The 17,381-nt window shown below is 41.8% G+C and overlaps 1 protein-coding gene across 1 annotated transcript in view; it reads right to left on the bottom strand.

Annotated features, from left to right (window-relative positions):
• The window catches only part of LOC100402529 (phospholipid-transporting ATPase FetA-like), an 89,192-nt gene that overhangs the window by 55,453 nt on the left and 16,358 nt on the right, over window positions 1–17,381 (bottom strand). Inside the window, 4 exon segments of the mRNA XM_035251397.3 lie at window positions 12,467–12,555; window positions 14,967–15,125; window positions 15,844–15,926; window positions 17,125–17,195. Of these exon segments, the coding sequence (XP_035107288.3) occupies window positions 12,467–12,555; window positions 14,967–15,125; window positions 15,844–15,926; window positions 17,125–17,195 (402 nt within the window).

The following is a 17,381-nucleotide window of genomic DNA, read 5'->3' as shown; positions in this document are numbered from 1 at the left end:
TTGGGCTGGGTATTTTGGCTCACGCCTGTAATCCCAGCACTTTGGCAGGCCGAGGCGGGTGGATCACGAGGTCAAGAGATCGAGACCATCCTGGTCAACATGGTGAACCCCGTCTCTACTAAAAATACAAAAAATTAGCTGGGCGTGGTGGCGCATGCCTGTAATCCCAGCTACTCCGGAGGCTGAGGCAGGAGAATTGCCTGGACCCAGGAGGCGGAGGCTGCGGTGAGCCGAGATCACGCTATCGCACTCCAGCCTGGGTAACAAGAGCGAAACTCCATCTCAAAAAAAAACAAAAAACCTTATTTTATCTCTATGATAATTTTTAAGGGACTTCTCTATAACCAAACCTTTCTAGCTTGATCCTCTGTTTAAAAGCAAATTATCTCTCTCAAATTTCCACCTCTGTATCTTTTTGTTTATGATCCAGTAGAAATTTTAACACTTTAATGGGCTTTTTCAATATTAGCAATCCCATTTTTACTTCCCAAAATTCTATTTTGTTGTTGTTCTTAGATTTGTTTCTTCTTTCCTTCTTTTAAAGCAACCTATTCTTATTTTATGTATGTAACTGCTTCTTTTCTCTGAGAATAGTCATAAAAATGTTTTAAGTTTCTTTTCTTTTCTCTTCCCTAAAATATAATTTGTTTATTCTAGGTTCTAGGTTCAGGTATTTTTTTTTTTTCTTTTTAGGAAGGAAGGGAGGAATGGGGGAGGGAGGAAGGGAGGAATGGGGGAGGGAGGAAGGGAGGGAGGGAGGGAGGGAAAGGAAGGAAGAAAATCAAGCAATGAGAGAGACATTGCCGACCTGGATCTAGAGGTTTACAAGTTAATTTCTTTTTTTCTTTTTTTGAGAGAAGAAAAGAAAAAAAAATGAGTAAAGGAGAGGAAGAAAGAGGAAGAGAAAGAGGGAGGGTGAACAAAAATATTGCTTTATTCTGAAAAAAAAAATGGGTATTAATAATGGCCAATCAATGTTTCATTTAAACCTATGAGTAGGTGTGATGTGGTATTGACAAGAATGTATATTTTGTGTCTTTGAAGTGGAGAGCTCTATAAATATTTATTAAGTTTACTTGTTCTGGATCTGAGTTCGAGTCCTTGATATCCTTATTAATTTTCTGTCTCATTGAATCTAAGTCTCTATGTATCTGGGTGTTAGGATCGATAGCTCTTGTTGTTGCATTGATCCTTTTACCACTATATCTTTGTTGCTTTAAAATCTACTTTATCCGATACGAGAATTGCAACTCCTGCTTTTTATTTTATTTATTTATTTATTTATTTATTTATTTATTTATTTTTGCTCTCCATTTGGTTGGTAAATCTTTCTCCATCCCTTTGTTTTGGGTCTTTGTGTATCCTTGCATGTGAAACAGGTCTGGATGTAACATGCCGTTGGGTTTTGACTGTGTCTTCTGATTGGGGGATTTAGTCGATTTAAATTTAGGATTACTGCCATTTGATGTTAACTGGCTGTTTTATCCATTCGTTGATGTAAATTCTTCTTTATGTTGGTATTCTTTACTTTTTGGTATATTTTTAGAAAGGCTAATACTGGTTGTTTCTTTCTGTGTGTAATGCTTCTTTCAGAAGCTCTTGTAAAGCAGGCCTGGTGGTAATAAAATCTCTGAGTACTGGCTTGTTCATAAAAGATTTTATTTTTCCTTCACTTTTGAAGCTTAGTTTGGCTGGATATAAAATTCTGGACTGAAGGTTCTGTTCTTTGAGGATGTTGAATATTGGCCCCCACTCTCTTCTGGCTTATAGAGTTTCTGCTGAGAGATCTGCCGTAAGTCTGATAGGCTTGCCTTTGTGGGTAACCTGACCTTTCTCTCTGGCTACCCTTAGTATTTTCTCCTACGTTTTAACCTTGGTAAATCTAATGATTATGTGCCTTGGGGTTGCTCTTCTTGAGGGATATCTTTGTGGTGTTCTCTGTATTACCTGGGGTTGAATATTGACCTGCTTTGCTAGTTTAGGAAAATTTTCCTGAATAATATCCTGAAGGGTATTTTCCAGCTTGGCTTCATTCTCTCCGTTGCATTCAGGTACACCTATCAAACGTAAATTTGGTCTTTTCACATAGTCCCACATTTCTTGGAGACTTTGCTCATTCCTTTTTATCCTTTTTTCTCTAATCTTGTCTTCTCGTTTTATTTCATTAAGTTGGACTTTGACCTCTGATATCCTTTCTTCTGCTTGAACAATTTGAGTGTTTTAACCTGTGCATACTTCTCGGAGTTCCTGCATTGTATTCTTCAATTCCATTAATTCACTTATATTCCTCTCTAAGTTGTCTATTCTCAATAGGATTTCGTCAAACCTTTTTTCAAAGTTCCTAGTTTCTTTACGTTGGGCTACAACATGTTCCTTTAACTCACAGAAGTTTCTTATTATCCATTCCCTGAAGCGTGATTCTGTTATTGAAATGCGCTTGTTCTCCATCAAGCCTTGTTCCATTGTTGATGTGGAACTGTGCTCATCTTTAGAGGGAGAGGTGTTCTGATTTTGAGTATTCTCAGCCTTTTTACACTGGTTTCTTCCCATCATTGTAAATTTATCCTCCTGTCGTCTTTGAAATTACCTACTTTCAGATTAGGTCTCTTGAGTGGATGTCCAAGTTGTTAGTTCCCAGGGCCAGAACAGCAGCGTTAAGATCGATGGTGCTTTTCTGTCCAGGATTCTCCTGTCTGGCTTCCTTCTTGTGTCCGTAATAGGCAACTCTGCCTTCCCGGGGCTCCAAACCTCGGTCAGAAGGGGAACCAATCTCGTTTACTCTGCACTGAGAGCTGCCGCACTGAGGTGCCATCTCAACCGCTGCGCCAGCCTCAGGAGTCGTGCTGGGGACCCGTGTGGGTCCTCCAAACCTTGGTCAGAAGGGGAGCCAGCCCTGTTTACTCTGCTCCGAGAGCTGCTGTGCCGAGGTGCCGGTGAAACCACTGCGCCGGCCACAAGAGTCATGCTGGCGACCCGTGTGGCTCCTCCACTGGGAATCTTTTGCTCCGTGAGTGACCAGAATTTGTCTGAAAGTGTGGTGTCCTCTAGTTCTCTGCGCTTTCACTGAGAGCTGCAATCCCGAGATGTTAGCGATTGGCTATCTTGGATCGTTCAGTTCTTCTGAAATTCTATGATCAAGTATAATATCCAGCACGTGACCAAGTTCAAAAATACAGGAAACAAATCAGTCTAAATATTGAGAACCTGTGTTAACAAAGCTAATGTCATCTGAAATATGTGGAAGATTAAAGTATATGAAAGATAATTTTGAATGTTCTGTATTTAGAATGTGCTTCAACATTTAATGCTATCTAATTTACATATTCTTTCTGGTGCTATTGTAAGTTTTATCATGGTTTTATGGCAACAGAGGAATCTGATGAATTTGAATGGGACATACTTGCTTCTGTGGAGTTACAATTCAAACTGAATGTCTAATAATAGGAAGGCAACATATACACCAGGTGAAAGTGATCTTAGAAATAACGGAGAACGGGGGACAAAATTCTCACACGGAAAATGATTCACATAACAAAAGCAGGCAACTCACAGAAATGCGGGTGGAAAAGAGGCCTCTGCTGGAGCGAGAGCAAACAGAATCAGAGAGCATTAGAACTGAAAAGCTCCTAGGACAACCTGGGGTTTCGGTAAACAAAACTTAGCAGTTTTTAAAAGCACAGGACTGCGACAGGAGTTGACAGACAGCCTTGGAATTCAGTGAGTTGCAGCCCTAGCAGTGTGGTAGAAAAGACGCCTCTGTTGGAGCAAGAACAAACGGAATCAGAGAGCATTAGAACTGAAAAGCTCCTGGGAGGACCTGGGGTTTCAGGGAACAAAAACTTGGCAGTTTTTTGAAAGCACAGGACTGGGTCAGGAGTTGAGAGACAGCCTTGGAGTTCAGTGGGTTGCAGCCCTAGCCGTGTGGTTACTCCCTTGCTTCTCTGGCTATTTCCTTATCTATAAAATCTGTGGGTTTGTTTAGGCCGACTGGGATGCTGGCAGGGACACAGTGCTGTTTATGGACCTCTTAGCTGCCCTTTCCACATCACTGGTGAGTTACTTAAACCTCAGTGTTTTTCCCCATTTCGTATGTCAAAATAATAATATAAAATCAGAAAAATAAATCCAAACGCATTGTTTGCTGCGATTAAGTCACTGAGCGAAAGTGGAAAGGACGAAGGAAAGAGAGAAACAGCCTGCCTCTGGGATGACTACCACCTGGGTCCGACTTCGCGTCATGCAGCTGAGCGGGCTGGGTGTGTGTCGTTGCGGATGGGCGTGCTTTTTTTTTTTAAGATGGGTTATTGCTATGTTGCCCAGGGTAGAGTGCAAGGGCTGTTCTCAGGTGTAATCATGGTGCACTATAACCTTGAACTCATGGGCTCAAGTGATCCTTTTGCCTCAGTCGCCTAAGTAGCAGGGAACCACACCCAGCTTCCAGGGTCAGTTATTCTATTTGTTCATTCTCATCAACCTTTTTTTTTGAGACAGAGTCTCCCAATGTTGCCACGCTGGAGTGCAGTGGCACAATCTTGGCTCACTGCAACCTCTGCCTCCCGGGTTCAAGCGTTTCTCCTGCCTCAGCCTCCCAAGTAGCTGGTATTACAGGCACAAGCCACCATGCCCGGCTAATTTTTATAATTTTAGTAGAGACAGGGTTTCACCATGCTGGCCAGGATGGTCTCGATCTCTTGACCTTGTGATCCGCCTGCCTTGGCCTCCCAAAGTGCTGGGATTACAGGCATGAGACACCGCGCCTGGCCTCATCCATCTTTTTATGGTCCTGGTTTCCCTCTAGTCCACTTAAAAATATAAGTAAAATAATAGTTTGATCATTGTAGGTTGCTGGAGTAGATTTCATTTCTTTTGGTTAATTTTGTTTTCCCAACAGGCCACTCCCCTGAATGGGAAACCATGAGTTCTATGTGGGTAGAAAAATACGTTGTTTAACAAATTTCACCCCAAGGTGTACAAGAAACTTGCAGGCAAACTCAAGCTCCCCAACTTTAAAATTAAGTGGGTTTTACTCTAAGTGCTGAAACTCACATTATAAGACTAGTTCTCTGCAGATAGGTTGTTAAATGTCTTTCAAAAGTGGTTCTTTTGTGTGGGACTGGTTATTAATCCTTTGTCAGATGAACGGTTTGCAGATATTTTCTCCCATGCTGTTGGTTATCTCTTCACTTTGCTGATTGTTTCCTTTGCTGTGCAGAAGCTTTTAAACTTAATGTGATCCCATTTTGTCATTTTTGCTTTGGATGCCTGTGTGCTGGGATTCTAAGGAGCTCAAACAACTCTATGGGAAAGAAATCTAATAGTCCAATTTAACAATGGACAAAAGATCTGAATAGATATTTCTCAAAAGAAGATTACAGATGGCAAATAGGAATATGACAAGGTGCTCAACATCATTGATCATCAGAGAAATGCAAATCAAAACTATAATGAGGCCAGGCATGGTGGCTAATTTCTTTCTTTCTTTCTTTCTTTCTTTTTTTTTTTTTTTTTTTTTGAGACGTGAGTTTCGCTCTTGCTACCCAGGCTTGAGTGCAATGGTGCGATCTTGGCTCACCGCAACCTCCGCCTCCTGGGTTCAGGCAATTCTCCTGCCTCAGCCTCCTGAGTAGCTGGGATTATAGGCATGTGCCACCATGCCCAGCTAATTTTTTGTATTTTTAGTAGAGATGGGGTTTCCATGTTGACCAGGATGGTCTCGATCTCTTGACCTCGTGATCCACCCGCCTCGACCTCCCAAAGTGCTGGGATTACAGGCTTGAGCCACCACGTCTGGCCCAATTTCTTATTGTTCCACAACACCCTTTTCTTTCTAACTGAAGAACTCTCCTCAGCATTTTCTTGTAGGACAAGTGTGATGTTAATGAAACTGTTCAACTTTTGTTTGTCTGGAAAAGTCTTTCTTTCTCCTTCAGGTTTGAAGGATATTTTCATTAGACATATTAGTCTAGGAAAAGTATTTTTTCCTTCAGCATTTTAAATATGTCATGCCATTCTCTCCTGACCTGTAATATTTCCACTGCAAAGTCTTCTGCCAGAAGTGTTGGAGCTCCATTTTATGTTATCTTTCTTTTCTTTCAGCTGCTTTTAGGATCCTTTGTTTATCCTTGACCTTTGGGAGTTTGATTATTAAATGCCTTGAAATAGTCTTGAGGAAGGAGACCCAGGCATCTAGGATCACCTCCCCCTTGACTTCCACACTGCATTTCAATGGAAGAAAAGGCTGGCCGACTGACACCTCCTAAATCGTGTTCCTATACATAGCAGGCATAGTATGGGGGAATCTCTCCAGAAGGCATTGTTTTTACTTAAACAAGATCAAACTCCCACCCCACTGATCCTCCATCAACCAAGACCCTTTCACATGTAATTTCTAAAACTGTAAACCCAATTGTAAGCCTATTTAAAGGCAGAGCTTCTCTTTGTTAAATAAGCTCAGCTGTTGGACAAAACACTTCACCTCCCTCACTCCTGGCAATAATAAAACACCTCTTCCTTCCTAGTTAGGTGTCCGAGAGGTCTGTTTCTCATGGCCGATCCTGCTTCAGTCTTTTTTGGGTTAAATCTGCTTGGTGTTCTATAACCTTCTTATACTCAGACATTAATATCTTCTACGTTTGGGAAGTTCCCTGTTATCCCTTTGAATAAATTTTCTACCCATATATCTTTCTCTATCTCCTCTTTAAGGCCAAGAACTCTTAGATTTGCCCTTTTAAAGTGATCTAGATCTTGTATGAGTGCTTCATTCTTTTCTCCTTTGTCTCCTCTGTGTATCTTCAAATAGCCTGTCTTCAAGCTCACTAATTCTTTCTTCTGCTCGATCAATTCTGCTAATAAAATACTCTGATGCATTCTTTAATATGTCAATTGTATTTTCAACTCTAGAATTTAATACTTTTAGCCTCTTTGTTAATTTTATGTACTATAATTCTGAATTCCTGTGTGTTATCTTGAATTTATCTTGAATTTCCTCTAAACAGCTATTTTCTCTCTCTCTCTCTTTCTCTTTTTATCGCATTTTAGGTTTTGCGGTACATGTGAAGAACATGCAAGATTGTTGCATAGGTACACACGTGGCAGTGTGATTTGCTGCCTTCCTCTCCTTCACCTATATCTGGCATTTCTCCCCATGCTATCTGTCCCCAACTCCCCACCCCCCGCTGTCCCTCCCCTATTTCCCCTGAACAGACCCCAGTGTGTAGTGCTCCCCTCCCTGTGTCCATGTGTTCTCATTGTTCAACACCCGCCTATGAGTGAGAACATGCGGTGTTTGATTTTCTAAACAGCTATTTTGAATTACCTGTCTGAAAGGTCACATAGCTCAGTTTCTCCAGGATTGGTCCCCAGTGCCTTATTTAGTTTGTTGGTGAGGTCATGTTTTCCTGAATGGACTTGATGTTTGTTGGCATCTGGCCATTGAAGAGTTAAGTATTTATTATTTGTATAGTCTTTGTAGTCTGGGCTTGTTTTTACCTATCTTTCTTGGGAAGGCTTTACAGGTATTTGAAGGGACTTGGGTGTTGTGATCTAAGCCATATCTGCATCAGAGGGCATCCAAAGCCCAGTAACGCTATAGTTCTTGCAGACTTATAGAAGTATCACTTTGGTGGTCTTGAATAAATTTGGAAGAATTATCTGGATTACCAGGCAGAAATTCTTGTTTTCTTCCCCTTTTCCCTAACAAATTTAGTCTCTCTTTCTGTGCTAAGGCACCTAGAGCTGGGTATGGGGTGACACAAGCAACCCTGAGGCTACCACCACTGGGACTGTGCTGAGTCACACCTGAAGTCAGCACAGCACTGGGTCTCCCCTGCTGTGACCACTACCTGGCTACTGCCTATGTTCACTTCAAGCCCCAGGGCTCCACAATCAGCAGATGGTGAAGCCAGCCAGGCTTGTGTCCTTTCCTTTAGGGTGGCAAATTTCCTCAGCCCCCACGGTGTCCAGAGATGTAGTCTGGGAGCCAGGGACTGAAGTAAAAAACTTTAGAAGTCTACCTGGTACTCTATTCTACTATGGCTAAGCTGATCCTCAACCATAAGACAAAATCCTTCCCACTCTTTCTTCCCATTTCGACAGGCAGAGGAGCTAGTCCCCATGGCCACCATCAAAGACCTATGGAGGGTACTGCCAGGCTACCGCTAATGTTCACTTAAGGGCCAAGGGCTTAGTCAGCTTGTGTTGAATACTGTCAGGCCTGGGACTCACCCTTCAGGGAAGTGGGCTCCCCTCTGGCTCAAGGCAGGTCCAGAAATGCCATCCAAGAGCCAAGGCTGGAATCAAGGGCACCAAGGGCCCATGTAGAGTTCTACTCCACTGTGGCTGAGCTGGTACCTAAGCTATAAGTCAAAGTCCTTTTTGCCTTTCCCTCTGCTTTTCTCAAGCAGAAGTCTCTCACCATAGCCACCATGGCTGGGAATGTGCTGGGTCTCACCTGAAGCCAGCACGTCTAGATGCTGCTACTCTACAGTCTCACCCAAGGCCCACAACATACTACCTGGGTATTGCTGCTGGTTATTAAGGGCCCAAAGGCTCTTTAGTCAGCAGGTGATGAACCTGCCAGGACCAGTTCTTCCTTTCAAGGCAGCAGGTTCCCTCTGGTCCCGGTGTATCTAGATATGCTGTCTGGGAGCTAGGGCCTAGAACTGGGGCCTCATAACTCTATCCACTGCCCTATGGTACTGTGGCTGACCTGGTCTCCAATTTGCAAGACAAAGTCCTCTTTACTCTTCTCTTTCATCTCCTCATGCAGAAGAAAGGAGTCACTTTTGTAACTGCAAGCTGTGCTGCCTGGGGTTGTGGGAGGGGAAACACTAGGTTGTGTGCCTCCTCCACCCAATGTCCACTGGCTCTGAGCTCAGTACGGCACTAGGCATTGCCTAGGAATGGTAATCTTCGTAGCCTAGACTGCCTTCAAGCTTATTTAGGACCCCAGACCACTTTAGCCAGAAGTGCTAACAAAACATAAGTTCTTACTGTTGGGATCAGTGATTCCCTTTTGGCTAGAGTTGGACTAAATGCTCCCTCCATGGGTGGGTGTCAGCAGAGTTCAGCCTGATTTTGCTTTGCTATGACAGAACAGCACTGAGTTCAATGCCACAACTGCTGTGCTCTCACTCCTGCCAGCTTACAAGTTCTCTGCACCATGGGGGAATGGTGGCGTCAGCAATTCAAGATTGTCTTCAATGCTTCTTTCAGTGATATGATGTTAAAACCAGGTATTGTGATTGTTCACCTCATTTTTGTTTCTTATGAAAATACTTTTATGTGTGGATAGTTGCTAAATTTGGTGTTTCTGTGGGGGGGGCGGGGGTGAATAATAAAGACTTCTATTCAGTCATCTTGCTCCACCTGTGTTTTTGCTTTTGATTGCTGTTTTTTTTAATAGAGATGGGGTCTGACTATGTTTCCCAGGCTGCTGTCAAACTCCTGGGCTTGAAGAATCCTCCTGCCTTGGCCTCCCAACATGCTGGGATTATAGGTGTGAGCCACCACACCCAGTTGAAGATATCTTGTTTTGAAGACAAGCCTAGGCTAAATGTCCTAGCTTACTTTCTAATGATATATGTTGCTAATATTGTCAAAAGCATATTTGCCCATGTTACCTTCTTGAATTCTTGACCATGAGTGTCTTCCTCATTAAGAAACTAGTAAATGGAACTTTGATCAACTGCTGAAAAGTACGTACCTCAGTAGTAGAAAGAGATCTATAATGGATACTAGTTTCTGAGCTGAATAAACCTTCCTTTCTTTTTTTTCTTGTTTTTTTTTTGAGACAGAGTCTTGCTCTCTTGCCAGGCACCAGGCTGGAGTGCAGTGGCACGATCTTGGCTCACTGCAACCTTCGCCTCCTGGGTTCAAGCAATTCTCCTGCCTCAGCTCCCAAGTAGCTGGGACCACAGGTGTGCACCATCACAGCCAACTAATTTTTGTATTTTTTAGTAGAGATAGGGGTTTTACCACGGTCTCAATCTGATCTCATGATCTGCCCACCTTGGCCTCCCAAAGTGCTGGATTACAGGTGTGAGCCACCGTGCCCAGCTAATTTTTGTATTTTTTTAGTATAGATGGGGTTTCATCATGTTGTCCAGGATGGTTTCGATATCTTGACCTCGTTATCTGCTCACCTCGTCCTCCCAAAGTGCTGGGATTACAGGCGTGAGCCACCGCACCCTGCCACCTTCCTAATTTTCTAAAACCCCATCTGCTAGTTCCAAAGGATTCTGAAAAGGATCTGGGATGTTTCTCATAATAAAGGAGAAAAGGCAGTTTATAATTCAAATATTAATGAGAATAGTATACAAAGAGAAAGTATTTTTTGAGTTTTCAGAGTCTAGACAATAAAATAAAATAAAATGAAAAGTAAAAATAAAAATGAAAAATGAGTAAAAATAAAAATGAAAAGTTATGAGATCAAGTATAGGCATCACTGGAACTGCTCAGCTATGCAAAGAAACTGTTTAAGTGAGAAAAATTAATCTATCTATATCTAAAAAGAATAAAGTCAGCTTATATCAGATAGCATAGAAATAAATTAATTTATTGGCCGGGCGCAGTGGCTCATGCCTGTAATCCCAGCACTTTGGGAGGCCGAGGCGGGTGGATCATGAGGTCAAGAGATTGAAACCATCCTGGTCAACATGGTGAAACCCTGTCTCTACTAAAAATACAAAAATTAGCTGGGCATGGTGGTGCATGCCTATAGTCCCAGCTACTCGGGAGGCTGAGGCAGAAGAATTGCTTGAACCCAGGAGGTAGAGGTTGTGGTGAGCTAAGATCGTGCCACTGCACTCCAGCCTGGGAAACAAGAGCAAAGCTCTGTCTCAAAAAAAAAAAAAAAAAAAAAAAAAGAGAGAGAGATCGAAACCATCCTGGCCAACGTGGTGAAACCCCCTCTCTACTAAAAATACAAAAATTAGCTGGGCTTGGTGGCACATGCTTGTAATCCCGGTATTCGGGAGGCTGAGGCAGGAGAATTGCTTGAACCCAGGAGGTGGAGGTTGCAGTGAGCCGAGATCGAGCCACTGCACTCTAGCATGGCGCCTGGCGACAGAGCAAGGCTGTTTTAAAAAAAATTATTAGTCTTCAATTATAACATCTATTAGCGAAGCTGATTATTATATATTATAGTGCTTTTCAAATTTGTCTTTTTTTTTAAAGACGGGGTTTTGGCCGGGCGCGGTGGCTCAAGCCCGTAATCCCAGCACTTTGGGAGGCCGAGGCGGGTGGATCACGAGGTCAAGAGATCGAGACCATCCTGGTCAACATGGTGAAACCCCGTCTCTACTAAAAATACAAAAAATTAGCCGGGCATGGTGGCGAGTGCCTGTAATCCCAGCTACTCAGGAGGCTGAGGCAGGAGAACTGCCTGAACCCAGGAGGCGGAGGTTGCAGTGAGCCGAGATCGCGCCATCACTCCAGCCTGGGTAACAAGAGTGAAACTCCGTCTAAAAAAAAAAAACAAAAAAAACCGGGTTTCAGGGTTTCACAACGTTGGTCAGGCTGGTCTTGAACTCCCGACCTCAGGTGATCCGCCCACCTTGGCCTCCAAAGTACTTGGATTACAGGCATGAACTACTACGCCCAGCCTCAAATTTCACTTCTTAATAGAAGCCCCCCTCTAGTTTTACAACTGAAATTTTATAAAATAGATAAACATGAAGCTGCTCTTTCTTTTTTTTTTTTTTGAGATAGAGTTCTGCTCTTGTTGCCCAGGTTGGAGTGCAATGGCATGATCTTGGTTCACCACAACCTCCACCTTCCAAGTAGCTCGGATTACAGGCATGTGCCACCACACCTGGCTAATTTTTCGTATTTTTAGTAGAGATAGGGTTTGTCCATGTTGGTCAGGCTGGTCTTGAACTCCCAACCTCAAGTGATCCACCTGCCTCTGCCTCCCAAAGTGCTGAAATTACAGGTGTGAGCCATTGTGCCTGGCTGAAGCTACTCTTTTTAAAGCAAGAACTTCAAAATGAGGAAACTAGAACAAAACCCACTTGATCTCCCCTATTCCCACTGCACCAGATCTTAAGACTCTTCTAAGAAAATAGTTTGAAATGCATCAGTTTAAACAAGGTGTTCTATTAGTCTAAGCAAGGTTTTATTAAAGTGGTCATGAGTAAAACTGATTATGAGAAAATAAAAATATGCCTTGATTCTTAAACTAGGTTCTTGATTCATTTTTGTACCACTGATCAAAACATAATATATTTTAAAATAATTTGTGACTATTCTTCCTAACAGAAGTGTAAGCAAGACTCTCTTGTAACTTGTCTGTTCTTTTCTGCCTCAGATCTTAAACTCTGGGATCCTAAGACTGCTTGAGACTTTCCAACAGCTAAATTCTGAATTGGAAATACCACTTCTCCTGTTAAAGAAAGGGAAGTATGTCTATTTATTAAACAAACAAACAAACAAAAAAAACAGAGGGAAAAAAAAGTATTTAACTTACCCAGAGTACAAGAACATTCATGACATGGTCTATCTGTGTTCATTTCAAAGTAGACATTCCACTGTTCTGCATTAATTTGGTGTCTGGCCCTAAATAAAATAGGAAGATATTAGATATTAGAATCACTGAATATACCAGAGGCTTGGAATTGGTTGAATTGTACTTTTATAGTCATCTAATCTAACCATTTATCCAACGTCAGAGGATAAAACCCTAGAGAAAGGCTCACAGTTGTCAGAAACTAAAAAAAGAAAAAAAGGAAAATTTGTTTATAAGGATAGTTCCAACAACTTCTGTAAAGTACATTCATGCAGACGCCTCTCTTTGTAGCACCTCAGACAGTCTCAACTTTCACAGATGAGTTAAATTAGAATAGGAGTCACAGGCTTCTCTCTTATCACCATCTGGTTTATTTAGCTTAGAGAAGGAATTTTCTAATAAAGAGATCCCCACCATTTCTTGAGGAAGCCCTCTGCTGGCTCAGGCTATATTGAAAGTTTCTAACTGCGAATGGAAGAAATGAAAAGGCAATGGCAGTGATTTCTTTTAAGGTGGAAGCAGGGGAACTGAAACTCCTCTGGAGCTGAGAGACAGAGATTCCATGTTTCTTCCTGACAGGGAAGGTGGTAGGCAGAAGTAAGGAGCTTTTAATGGCCAATGGGACTACAGTTGGAAATTACTAACTCAAGATATGGCTCCAGAGAAAATTTAAGAGGTTTAGAAGAAACTGTAAGCAGCAATTTCTCTTGCCTTTCACCTTCTGACCATTATTCAAACATGTGTTCTGATAAAGGACAGATAAAGGAATTTCATCAATGCTTACACATGGGGGAGCTGGGACATCTCTGATATGCGGGCAAACAGTGGGAGGACAGAGCATAAGCTATTACATTCTTTCCTCTTAAACATTCCTTGAAGGGCTTGAAGACATGAGAAGTTTGGCTTATAGCCTGGAAGCTACAAGGATCATATTTTCTAAGGGTCCTTAGATTGACTTTACCCCAGGCTTCAAGAAGAAGGTAGAAATCATCATGGAACTTGGACATCATGTAGCAGGAATAGCAACTCAATTCCATGCTAATACCTCAAAATGTTTTTCGGTGGTGTTAGTTCTCTGCTCAGAGATTCCCAAGGGTACTCACTACCATGTAACCAACCTTGGGAAAACTTAAGTACATTTGTGCTGTTTGGTAGCCTCACCACTATTGCTTTCAGGAAAAAAATCATCGGCTGAAAAATGAGCTTTTTATGAGTGGCAATTGTGTGTGAGTAGCTGCTGAAGACATACGGTAAAGAAAATAAGTCTAATTTAGGTCTTTTGAGTTTGGCAATTAGGCAGCCTAGTCATTGCCACTCTAGATCAAGAACCAATGAAGGAAGTTCCACCAGGGCCTCCTTAGACCCTTTTTTTTTTTTTTGAGACGGAGTTTCGCTCTTGTTACCCAGGCTGGAGTGCAATGGCGCAATCTCGGCTCACCGCAACCTTCGCCTCCTGGGTTCAGGCAATTCTCCTGCCTCAGTCTCCTGAGTAGCTGGGATTACAGGCATGTGCCACCATGCCCAGCTAATTTTTTGTATTTTTAGTAGAGACGGGGTTTCACCATGTTGACCAGGATGGTCTCAATCTCTTGACCTTGTGATCCACCCGCCTCGGCCTCCCAAAGTGCTGGGATTACAGGGGTGAGCCACCACGCCTGGCCCTGCCTCCTTAGACTCTTAAGCTTCTCCCTAAGGATTTGGTCTCATCATTTTTCATGGAAGCAAGGAGTCTAAGAGCCTCAGGTCTAGGAGTAGATTTTCTAGAAGGGGAGCTCTGGGAATCTGAGTTGAATAATATTCACTGTGGTAAATCTGTCTTGATATTTCCTGCTATGGTTGTCACTGAGGGACTTGGGTAGCACAGAGGCTTCCTCCATTTTCCTGAACCACATCATAACCCAAGAAAATCCCTTACTAAATATAATAAATTGTGGTTCTAAATGACATCTCAAGAGCGGCCACCACTAATGATCCATGTGACTTTTCTCTGGCATGGACTTTTCACATTATATATTTTTCTCTATAATAAGCATTATATCCCTTCTCTCCACATGGGAGTAGTTCACATGTATACTCTTCCCCTTCACATGGTAATTCTATCGTACTTCCTCTGTATGTATACCCTCTCTTGTGTCCAGATCTGGTTGAAGAGACTCATGAATGCCCTGAAGTTTTAGAACACAATGCCTTCCTCTAACAAAGGTAGAACTGATATACTGGAAGTTCATTGCTTGGAAAAAGAAGCCACTTTTTTCCCCTAAGAAATAAGGTTTTTTCCTACAAACCTCCCATTCATTCATCCATCCATCCATCCATCCATCCATCCATCCTTCCACCTGTCTTTCTCAAAGCCACAGTGTTCTAATATATTTCTGAGAGTCATATCCACATCCTGAAAACTAAGTACCCATAGATCAGCCATGAATGGAATTTAGCAGGCTGGGGGCTAAGGGAAACATACCAGTGTAGATCACCAAGCCATAGCACCAGTCTGTATTCCTGATGATGCAGCCTCAGAGTAGCAAATTGTCATGGTCCAGGAAGTAGTTTTTCCCCTTATAGGTCAGTATTCCTGAGAATTTGTCCAATTTGTTATTGGGAGCCTCACATCTCACTACTCCTGCAGAAAAATGAAGGTGTAAGAGTTCTTCATCTGCAATCTTAGGCTTTTCCTAACAGGATGGAAGACTTAATGAAAAGAAGGAAATAAAATCCTCATTTCAAAATATATACACATCTTTTTCCTATCCTCTCTCAGTTACTGACCATTTCTCACCAACTCCTGCAAGAAAGGCAGACAAAGGTTTCTAGGCACTAAAGAAGAATGTGACATGGATCATCCAGAGAGACAGAAAACCCCTCATATGATCAGTACTGCCAGATCATATGAGCTCTGAATCTGAAGAAACTCAAAAATGACTTAAAGCAATCTAGTACTTTTTAAAAACTTGAAACAATTTGACTTTTTCCTTATTAGTAAAGTAAATATATACTTTGTAAATGTTTATGTAATACTAACATGGTAATGAAGGAAGTAAAATTCATTCTGTTTTGAGAAAAGTGCTATTTACCTTTTGAAGTACATCCATCTAAGTTTTTTCTATATATGTACTCATAAATATATGTTTCCAAAAACAGGTTTATGTTATATGCACTATGCAGTCTTTTGTAAATTGTATTTTTCTTTTAATTACATGTTGTATTTTTTATATTTCAATAAATATCAACTTGCCTATTGTTGTAATAGGTTGTATAGAAATCATTATGGATGTACCATACTTTATTTAACCAGTCCACTACCAATGAAAATGGGTAGGAAAACCTATTTTCTAACTCACCATTAAAGACAGACAGAAGCTCCAGGCAATCTTCCATGTCACTGGTAACTGAGAGGGCCTGCTTTACTTTCAGGTTTGTTTCACTAGAATAAAAGACAAGTCACCAGAGTACAAGACACATACAGAACTACTGCAGAGGTGCAGTATCTCCTAATTTTTCATGGGGTTTTAGAAAATAGATGTTGCCAGTAGAGCCTGGGCTATAAGTCTGAGCTGTAAGAGTCACTCCCACTGTTCCTCTCTCAGTATTGAGGTGAGATGGCTCTTCAAGGAAGCTGAATGTTAGCCCACTCATTTCTGCCTCTTTCCTCTCACTCCCTGCAACACACTGCCACTACTTAATCAACTCATGAGATCTAGCTGGTCAGGTGCTCTAGAGGGGCTGAAGAGACATCATAAAACAACCTGGAGACAGTACCCACTCCCTTCAGGAATAAGGAGTATGGCCAGGCATGGTGGCTCACGTCTGTGATCCTAGCATTCTGGAAGGCCAAGGTGGGAGGACTGTTTGAGCTCAGGAGTTCAAGGCAAGACTGGGCAACAAAGCAAGACCCTGTCTCTATTTTTAAAATTAAACTAAATTAAAAATTTTTAAAAAGAATAAGGAGCAGGTCCTGGTAAAAACTTGCACATACCTCCAAAGAAACATACTCCACACCTCATAAATATTTATGGGGCCCATGACAGGTTCTCAAATAACTGCTTGCTAGAATGCAGAGACAAAAAGAAAAATGGAAGCCATGTTTCAAAAAATTGTGTGCATCAAGAAGTACAGTTGTAGGAATGAAGATCAATACAAAACTCCCCAGGACAAGCTTTCTACAGATGGCTCTGTCCTCCTAAGACCTTAGCTTTTGGATGTTAATTAATTTCTACCTTAAATCCTTTATAGAACATGGTATTTTATCAATAGATACTTCCGTATTCAATTTTTTTCCCTTGGAAACTTTGAAACTGTAATCTGAAATGTTGCAGTTCTATTAACCTCCTTCTTGCCACTCAGTATTATAGAATACAGCCACAGTATCTCCAATTTAGAGATGGAGAATGTGGGGTTTATTCTGTGCCCAGTGAATGCTCAATTGTTCCTGTCAAGAGCTCAGCCTTAGACTTGAGAGTCCCAAGGATGTGGTATCCATCTTCTCTTATCTGGATATTTCTAGGCTCTCTGGGTCATATATTCAATATTCCATCTGAGAATAAAATTAATTCCCCGCCTCATGCCATCCCTCCGTGAGAGACCACTCTAAGCTGGCTAAATCATCTTAATGGAACACTTACCCATCCAGGTCTGCTGTCTCTATGTATGTCAGACTATATGAATCACTGCTAGAGAGTAATAGTATATCTGCCTGTGGTCAGAAAAGTCAAAGAAAGTAAGGAAAGCAGAAAGGTGGGGTCTTAACATTACAGTGTGACAAAAACAGTCACCTTAGGAACAGATGTTCACCCTAAGGATTTTACAGACACTGATTTACTTTCTTTTTCTAGCATCTATCACTGCTACCACATACCCTCTCCCAAAGCTACTCACACTT

This window comes from Callithrix jacchus, chromosome 1 (genome assembly GCF_049354715.1).
Source record: "Callithrix jacchus isolate 240 chromosome 1, calJac240_pri, whole genome shotgun sequence".
NCBI classification, from domain to species: Eukaryota; Metazoa; Chordata; class Mammalia; order Primates; family Cebidae; genus Callithrix; species Callithrix jacchus.
The sequence above is the reverse complement of the archived record's forward strand: the minus strand, read 5'-3'. Positions and strand labels throughout refer to the sequence as shown.